The sequence below is a fragment of the Electrona antarctica genome (genome assembly GCF_951216825.1).
Source record: "Electrona antarctica genome assembly, chromosome: 18".
Classification (NCBI taxonomy): domain Eukaryota; kingdom Metazoa; phylum Chordata; class Actinopteri; order Myctophiformes; family Myctophidae; genus Electrona; species Electrona antarctica.
The window spans coordinates 28,845,508-28,855,314 of NC_136799.1; the positions used below are offsets into that span (position 1 = coordinate 28,845,508).

The 9,807-nt window shown below is 43.4% G+C and overlaps 1 protein-coding gene across 1 annotated transcript; it reads right to left on the bottom strand.

The window, feature by feature from the left end:
- Positions 1–1,853: 1,853 nt before the first annotated feature.
- vgll2b (vestigial-like family member 2b) lies at positions 1,854–9,354 on the bottom strand. The gene is made up of 4 exons (XM_079527587.1): positions 8,923–9,354; positions 7,806–8,166; positions 3,228–3,668; positions 1,854–2,022 (listed from the first exon to the last, which is right to left on the bottom strand). Exons 1-4 carry the CDS (start codon positions 9,007–9,009, stop codon positions 1,979–1,981), a joined length of 933 nt encoding a protein of 310 aa, XP_079383713.1. The 5' UTR covers positions 9,010–9,354; the 3' UTR covers positions 1,854–1,978.
- Between the last annotated feature and the right edge of the window lie 453 nt (positions 9,355–9,807).

The window sequence follows — 9,807 nt, forward strand, 5'->3', positions numbered from 1 at the left end:
CGTATCAATTAACTATTCATGCATATCCACTTCTTTGCTGGTTCACCTTACATCTAATTGTTATTGTTTCTGATCGTATTTATAAAACCTTTTAAGATGATTTTATTTTGGCGTCATGTTTCCTTATTTATATTAGATTATATGTTATATTTTATTTCAATGTAATGTTTTTTAGAGGATACTGTTAACTGGCGTAGTGGGGTTTGAGATGGTATGAGAGTCTTAAGTACATGTCCTTGTTTATATGATTTTGTTCTGTGTTGTTTTCTTGTTTTCTTGTTGTTGTTGCATTGAGTACCCCCTCCAATGTTCATTCAAAACTAATCCTAGACTGAGGGAACATAAGGCTGAGGGAACATAAGCACACATGATCCCGAAAAACGTGAGATGCTGCATCTCAAGGGTTATCCTCTAGTTTTAAAAAAAAGATTTCACAGACTTGTTTGACAGCACTATCATCATGGTTGTGTAAATGAATGGGTGAGTGATTTAGGCTCTGCTGTAGCTGGGGCGAATGATGGAATGATGAGAGCAGTGCCAGAGTTAAGTCACCTGTGTTTCAAATCGTTTAATTGTGCTCTCTTCAGTATGCCGAGAACTGGCTCAATTGTGCAAAGTTATAAAGGACTTTGATTTAAATGTGTTAGTATTTACTATTCATGCACATGTGTGTAGTCAATAAAACAGTAATTACAAAACTGTAAGCACTCATGGTGCTACAGTGACATAAGAACAATCTACGGATGGGGACATTTATACAGTTATGTGGCCTTATTTGATCATTGACAATGCAGGGACTGACTAAAGCTGCGTAATGACAGTGATGGTAAAAAAAAAGAAATGTCTTAATTTACCATAAAAATATTTATTGACAGTTATGTTCTTTCCCCCAGCAAAGGCAAGAGAATGTCACAATAAAACCTTCCCAAAACATTTCTAGTCCAAATTAAAAATATTAACAAATAGAGACAAACAAAGACATTGACAGACAACTAAGACATAAAATGGAACATCATCGTCAAAAGTCTATTCAAAACAACAAGGACATTTTTCGAACCAAACCGTTTGATATGTTTTAATTTCTTTGCTTTTGAAATTGACCATCAATCTCCACAAACCATGAAATGACTTGTATAGGGAAATGAAAAAGAAAGAAAATAATTCAATGCACATTCATGGTCACATCCGCCTCCCTTAAGAAAACACAAACACACACACGCACACGAGAAAAATAATAATCTAACCACAGTATTTTCAGAACACTGGCCTAATCAAAAAATAATTTTAGAAATGCACATAAACACAAATAAATAGAAATACTGAGAAAACAAAATAATATATAATAATGGCAGCATTACAAAGACACAATGCAAAAGCAGCCAATCCTGCTCATCCCTGCATGATGCATTTGTCAAATGCAGATAATTGGATGATGACACAATACTGTAGCTGTACCAACAAGGGCTATGAGGGAGAGAGAGAGAGGGAGATGTTGGAGAGGAGCCCCCTTCCCACTGTTCATCCCTCTATCACTCTGTCCGCTCTCTAAAGGAGTCCGTTGTGATCCCGTCCTTCCCATTCCAAACAGGTCACGATGGCCCGTTCCCTTGCCAAGGTCTGTCGTGAACCGGCACACAGAGAGAAAGGCAGCGAGAGAACGACAGCGTAACAGTGGTAAAGGAAATGAGGAAGAGCACAGATTATGGACAGATGGAGAGAGCAGAGGCGTCTCTGCGGACCCTCTCTCTCCCTCTCTGCTTTCGTTCGCCTTTATCTCCATGGTGCACACACGTGGACCTGGAGCAAGGCAGTGTACTGGCAGAAGAGGCCAGAGGCTGAGAGAGGGGGGGGGGTTTTTGGACGGATTGGGCGGATGGAGCCTTAGGGAGGGATGAAGGGACAAGCTGCTACAATAGAGGAGCGGGTCCAGGGACTAATTGGATCAGGTAATGGCTGGTCGATGTGACTGAAGGGCTTGTTAGAACCAGTACAGCTCCTTGCCTTTCTTGTGGTGCTGAAGGCCTGTGAGAGAGAAAGAGACAGACACAATGAGGACGACAATGGCATATGAGACGGTGCAGGTTGTCATGGAGCCTACCTGAGACAAACATCCTGTTACGGCGGGAGAAGAAGAAAGAGACCTTCTGTGATGATTGCGATGTGTGTGGTTGGGCTGGAAACGGTGCGCGTGTGTGTGCGTGCGTGCGTGTGTCCGTGCATGTGTGTGTGTGTGTGTCAAAGAGAATGTGTGTATGTTTGTTCAGCAGGGGTGTTATGTGTTTTTAATGGAATAATAACTATTTCTAATTCAGAATATTTAAAGAAATTGTTGATATTACTGTTATATAAATGAATAGATCAGTTTAAACATGAAAGTGAGCAATCTGAAAAAGGACAAGTATTAATTTAGAATGTATGTACTTCTTGACACTGATATGTATATTTAATGATCAAAACATCAGGGACACGTGATGTCCTTCTGCTACAGAATATCCCCACGGCCTAAAAGGATCATCCCAGGAATGTGAGTGTCACCTCACTAATGTCAATACTAGTGAAGCTATTTGCCACAAGCATTTCAACATTGGCACTAAAGTACTCCAATGTTTTTCAGTTCAATTGGCTATTCCAAACCAATGTTGAGAGCCAGGGTTTTCTATTATTATTTTACAATATATCAAATTGCTTGTTATTAGAGATGGTAAGAGAGTGCAGACATAGTTGCTTAAAATGCTGGTATCGTTACACTAACCTAAATGGATATATTTAATCCCTATTTGTCCATTTCCCACATTACCTTTGTTAATATAATTATGTTCATTTGTTCATTTATTTAACTAGTCCAACATACATTAATTAATGATCAACACTATTATGTCTGTCAGAATTAGCCATGAGGCTAATCATCTGCTGTCTTCTTTCTCAAAATAAACAAAACATGTGATGTGACAATAAATTAGATTCTGATTCCCTGGGTAGGTTGATGTTAAAAGTCATCCAGGACACAATATCACCTTAGAAAGAACATAACATTAAAAGTAGCACATAAAGCTGCCACACAACACTATATATCACAATAACTTGTTTTAGTAGGCTGGTAGGGTTATGATTATGTGTCTATGTGACCTACCACCAAGGCAAACCAATGACAACCACAAACGACTAGCAATGGTGAAAACACTAATGCTTGACATATGCCAAATCCTTGTTTTGTTTGTTTTGTGTACCTGTGTCCATGTTGAGGGCCAGTGATTGGCTGACATCTCCTGGGGGTAGCAGGCTCGGCCAGGAGGCAGGGGCCTCCAGCTTGCTCACCTCGTAGTGGCCTGGCAGTGTGGTCAGGTGGGGCCGCACTGAGGGCATGAGCAGGGGCCCATAGTGGGGGTCCAAGGCCGAAGGTGAATACAGTTCATGGAGGGGCCTTGGGTGCCCATAGGCCTGGGCCTGGGCGTACCCCCAGCTCTCTGATGGGTGAGGATGAGAGTGAGGGTGGGCGTGGTGTGGGTGAGGATGGGGGTGTGGATGGGGCAGGCCAGGGTGAAGCCCTGATGCATATGGGTCCATGGAATAAGCTCCTGTATCACAGTGGGAGCGGCTCTGGGGGGACGTGTAGCTGCTGTCCCAGAAGGAGGGAGGGAAGCTTCGCCGACTGCCAGGTGAAGGGGTATCTGATGGAGGGAGGGAGAGAGAGAGAGAGAGAGAGGGGAGAAGGGGTAAACAACAATCCATTTCAAGCTGAGTCACGGGCCGCTGTAACAAGTGTGCCGTGATTCTCTTGATTAATAGACACGAATGGAAGCGCTGGAGAGGGAACTGCAAGGCAGAGAGGGAAGCAACTCATGACAAAAACATAGATGCCACGCGCATGACTGCTACACCCTCTGGCCCAGATATCTTCCCTATTGGATCACACAGATACACACTCCTAGCCCAAACAAGACACAAAAATAAATACAACCTCGGTCTAGTTTAGAGAGTGTGAGAGTGAGAGAGTGAGAGAGAGGAAGAGGGGAAGGGGGGCTTGTGTCCCTATATCCTAACAGTCTATATAAGGCAGTAGCTTTAACCTGGAGTGGAGTGTGAGGCTCACATAGCCTTAAATCACTTGTTGTGGCGACATCTCTCACTCACATGTCAGCCCAGTATTTCTGCAAGTCTCACAGCACACTCCTGCACAAATACACACACACAAATACACACACACACACACACACACACACACACACACACACACACACACACACACACACACACACACACACACACACACACACACACACACACACACACACACACACACACACACACACCCGTAGCCCTAGTGCCCTCCACCCCCTCTTCTCCTCTCCTGCACCCCCACCTGTTGTTTTCTCTGCTCCCCCCCTTTGCTTGCCCTCGGCAGAATGTCAGCGAGCCATTTTATGTTTAAAGCAGTATACTTTTATATTTAGATATTCTTCTGAAAAAAGACACCGTCTGACACCCTGAGCGCCTGTATTGCCTTCTTACCATATCACACAGCCCGCAGCATATATAAATCAGACAGGCAGGCAGGCAACTCAGCGTCCATTGTAGGGCAAGAACCGGAGCCAGAGCCAGAATGGCAGCCGCAGAGCCGTTTGAAGGCGATATGCTGGCGAGACTGTGCGCTTACGGCCATGTATAAACATAGTATCTGTTGTGAGGCAGGAAGCTTGTCTGGGTGCCGGAATGAAGACATCCAACTGGACTAGGAAAGACCAACAGAGTGCATAAGACAGGCAGAGAATGGTGGGGAGGCCCTACATGGATATACCTTGGACGCTAGCTGGTTGCTACCAGAGAAACACTACAGAAGTATAAATAATATTCAACTCTGCAATTTGGCAGGCCATGCAAACATTGTATTGTTTTATATTTTTATTTTTGACTTTCAAGCAGTAATAGTGATGGTTAAACAGATTTCTAGACCTTTCCCCTGAATGACAAAGGATCATAACACTTGTGCCCCCAAGGTTAACAAGTTCCATACTATATATAGTAACTTAATGCTTAATGACCTCTAGCCTCGACCTTTGCAGGCTATAGGTTTTGCACAAATGCTCTCTGACAAACCACTACTTTAACTGTGCAAGTGCACAAAGTGACAATTTTTACAATCGCAGAGTCAAAGTTAACCCATTAAAATCGGAAAAGCATCAGTGTCATTTTTTAATTTTTGATTGTTGACTATTCAAAAAGAGCCGATCTACAAGCTCACATCGGGCCATTTTGTGCCACACTGCAAACTTGTACAGCTGCTATTTTTGAGCATTTTATAAATCATCTTTAAAGTGTTTGAAAAATCTTGAAAGTTTGAGAATGCTGTAGAAACTTGTAGAATCGGATTCTGGATTGAACATTAGCCCAAAAATAGCAGATCTACAAGCTCACAAATCATCAACGTGTTGTGAGCTTGTAGATCTGCAATTTGTTTATAAGATTGGTGTAGACGGGGAAAAACAGTCCAAGTACAGAGCAACTCCGGTCCAGTTTAACAAAGCCTAGAGCAGGGGTGCCCGCACCTTTTTGACTTTAGAGCTACTTTCAAAATGACCAGCTCAACAAGATCTACCCCAAGAAAAAAAAATCCCATTGCTGAACATAGTTTAAAATGTACCTGAAGGGGCTTTGGAATAGCAGTGTTGGCGTTACAAACCCATTCGGAATGGGAAATTGAAGGGGGGAAATGGAATTGGTACTGTTTTGTATATAACTTATGTAATGCTGCTTGTGCGCAACACTCTTGAAAACTAAGTATTTCACTGTGGGTTTGAGCTGACAGGCCTTATTTGATGTTAATCAATAAAGTCACCATAATTCAAGTGGCAGATGCCTTAATTTTTTTCCCCCTTTTTTTATTATATTTTTAGGATGTCATGTCATGTGATCTAAAGGCTGTGCCCTTTGTGATCTACTGGTAGATCTTTTGGGCACCCCTGGCCTAGAGGGTTTAAGTGGTGTGTTTCAGCCTGCACAAACGTGCAAAACTGTGCAGTAGATGTGAATATGCCACAATCATGGCAGAACCGTTTGATGATTAACAGCACCTGACCTCTCTGACCTCTGACCCTTAGTGCGTGACCAACACAGGGACAACAGGCCTGCCGGCCAAGTCCTTCTGTCGCGTCACCTGACCACATCACCTGTCTGACACCCCGCTGTGTCCTGTTGAACATGACAAGTGGTGTGGCCTCGGAGAAACAAGAAACACCAGAATGACACATACATGCATGGAAAGGATAATAATGTGTGTGTGTGTGTGTGTGTGTGTGTGTGTGTGTGTGTGTGTGTGTGTGTGTGTGTGTGTGTGTGTGTGTGTGTGTGTGTGTGTGTGTGTGTGTGTGTGTGTGTGTGTGTGTGTGTGTGTGTGTGTGTGTGTGTGTGTGTGTGTGTGTGAATGCACACATGCGTCTGTATGTTTGGTACCAATGTAGCCCATTGCCCCATAGCACTGTATGGTTTAAGGTCACTTGGGCCACCCAGGCTTAATTAACTATATGGAATTGTATGATGCGCGGTAAAATCTTGAGTGTTGATTTACCTCTGAGACAGTATAATATAGTATGATGTGTAAATGTATTTGAATGCACTTACCTATGCCTGTACTAACTGTGTGAATGTATTTGAATGCACTTACCTATGCCTGTACTAACTGTGTGAATGTATTTGAATGCACTTACCTATGCCTGTACTAACTGTGTGAATGTATTTGAATGCACTTACCTATGCCTGTACTAACTTTGTGTGTGTGTTATTGTTATTGCACAATAACTGTATGTACAACATTTTTATGTGGCAACCGGTCCAAGACATAAAATAACCTTGAAAATCCTCAACACGTGTTGATTTAACGCCAAAATAGAGGACTTCACTGTGTGATTAAGACGAACGCATCCCCTACATGGACTACATGACACAGCATTAGTGCATATTGTACACACAGCCAAATGCATGCTGAGTTCAATGAACACTCAGGACTTCCCTGTGTACATAAGGTGTGTATGCCTCCATCCATACGCATTGGTTCTTAATACCGTACCTGCAGGGGTGTAAAGTAACTATAAAGACCATTTACTTAATGTACAATTTTGAGATATTTGTACTTGAGTATGTCAAATTTTCAGTACTTTTACTTCTACTCCACTACATTTCACTTAGGGGGCGGCAGTGGCTCAGGGGTAGAGTGACCGGATGGAAACCGCAAGGTTCCCAGTTCAAACCTGGGCTCCCCCTGAGTTAGTCTTGAAGTGTCCTTGAGCAAGACTCTGAACCCCTAATTGCTCCCGCTGTGCAAGTTAGTGCCTTGCATGGTTTCCTCCGGCATCGGTGTGTGAATGTGTGTGTGAATGGTCGAATGTAATGCACAATCTTTGTAAAGCGCCTTGGATAAAGGCGCTACATAAATGCACCATTTACCATTTAGTTACTTTGTAAATTTAGATTATTATTACAAAACATACATTAACAACTTCAGCCCTATATACATTTCGGCCATGGGAAAATAGCCGATCTACAAGCTCACAATGCGTCGCTCTGTAGATCTGATGTAGTCGTGTTGTAGATCTGCTATTTTCAAAAGATTTGTATACATTTTGAAAACTTGAAATGGGGCAGTCTGCATAACGAGTACTACTTTTGGTACTTTAAGTACTTTTTGATACCAATACTTTTGTACTTTTACTCAAGTACATTTTGAACTGCGGAGTCCGGACTTTTACTTGTAACAGAGTATTTCTATATTTCCCTCAAACATTTGAGTAGTTTTTCCATGGCTGCGTATATACCTGTGGCATGCTGGTCCGCGGCCCGCCGCTTGCCCTCTCCGTCCATGTAGGAGCTGAGGGCCCTGGAGAAGTGCTCGTCAACCACGCTGCTGATGTCTCCCTGGTAGTAGGTGAACAGGACGCAGCGCGACGTCAGGTACTCGGCCTCGGGGGCCTCCTGTTTCTCCTTGGGGCCCTCCTCGGGCCGCGAGGCAGCAGGGGGGTAGGAGGAAGAGGACGAGGAGGACGAAGAGGAGGAGGCGGAGGCTGCGGGGCCGGGGCCTCCTGCGCCGCTGGGGCCCCCGGACACCCCCTCGGGACCCCTGGGAGTGTCCATAAAGTCTCGGGAATGAGGAGAAGCACTGCTCAGACTGAAAGGTGCCTGTGAGGGAGGGGTGTGAGCAGGGGGAGGTGGGTGAGAGGAGGAAGGCTGTTGAGACAGTTGTTGCAGAGGACAGATTTGGAGCCGACTTAGACAATTGACATAATGTTTGACTGGTGTGTGTGTGGGGGGGGGGGGGGGGGGGGGGAGGGGGAGGTATAGCACATGTATACTGATTATGTTGGGGTTTTTTATGTTAATTTAATTTAAGGTTATTTAAATGCTCGCTTTACTGGCATTACACACTTTACACTGTATTACTCATTACTATATCCTTGTATTTTATTAGCTATTAACTTTTATTAGCTTAATTGTATTATAGGTTACCTTGTTTATTTATTTGATATGTTGGACATTGTTAGCACTGTCTCACTGAATCTCACATCAACATTTCACTGACTGCACTGTATACTGATCAGGCTACATGGACATGACAAATACAATCTCTGCGTCTTCATTTCTTTGAAATGTTCAATAACAGGTTTTGAAATGTGTAAAGAGCAGTCAATAATACTACAAAAATAACGTTTGTTGAAAATAAACATTTAAATAATGCATGTGATAAATGACCCCTGACATATATTGTCACTTTGCAGAAGTTCCCCCCGTTTCAACTAATATTTCATGCGTGTATGCTTATATATACCGGTAGGCTAATTTGGTTTGACGCACAGTTTGCAAAGTTCCTTCCTAAAAAAACGACACGTTTTCGACGAGAAGAAGAAACGTTTGAAAAACCCACGACCCATTCCGTACCTGTAAGCTATTGATGAAAGCTGGAGCGGTTGGCGCGTACGGTGCGTAATGTCCATAGGCTGGGTACATAACATCCAAACAGCTCATGGTAAAGGAGCGGTGTCCTATCTGGCCGCCGTGGCCGCTGGTGACGCCGGGAAGTGTCGCGCTGTCTTAAATAAACCGACTTTGCTGCAGAGAGGGCGCGACAACATTCCGTGATTTAGCCACGGAGAAAGTGTGATCGGTGTCGGTGGTCACAACCACTGGTCAGTCAGTGTGAGAGGAAGCTCGTGCCAGACTCGACATCGTCGCTCCAAAAAAGTGTGCGCTTGTGCCGGTCTCTCTCTGCGCTCAACGACAGCTGCGCCGGGTTTTGCTCAGTAGCAGAATGTAATGTGGTGAGGTAGGTTTATGGATGGGGCATGATGAGTGTGATGAGTGTGTGTCCTGTGCTCGCTGTAGCCTACATCCCCTGTCTGTCAACCCCTCCCACCTTGCTCTGACCCCCACCCCGTAAACCCAGAAGCTTCTTCATTGACTGCATACAATCCCTGATGATGACCTATACCTGTCCAATGTGTCCATTGACAAATTGACTTATTAGCATAAGTTATATATATATATATATATACAGACTAGGCTGCCATGTAGTTAATAGATCCAAAGTTATAAATCAAAAGGTTTTAGATTAAAATGAAGGAAAAAAAAGAAATTAATTCAGAATTTGTATTTCTACAAAATTGTCACACATGCATTGTGTGACAATGTTGGAAGCAACTCAATGAAAACTACTGAAATTCTAAAGGTTAAAAAGAAAGTAAGCTCTGGTATTCCGGCTACACAAATAGAACTGGATGAGGTCATGGGATTTGTAACCCAGTCCATTCACAACAATGAGCACAT

What these genes read in the sequence shown, in the direction of transcription:
- vgll2b (XM_079527587.1), bottom strand. Translation starts at nt 9,009, where the DNA reads ATGAGCTGTTTGGATGTTATGTACCCAGCCTATGGACATTACGCACCG. An exon ending in CTTTCATCAATAGCTTACAG is followed by an intron (nt 8,167 to 8,922) that starts GTACGGAATGGG and finishes CCTCCCTCACAG; the next exon opens with GCACCTTTCAGTCTGAGCAG. An exon ending in CGCGGACCAGCATGCCACAG is followed by an intron (nt 3,669 to 7,805) that starts GTATATACGCAG and finishes TCCCTCCATCAG; the next exon opens with ATACCCCTTCACCTGGCAGT.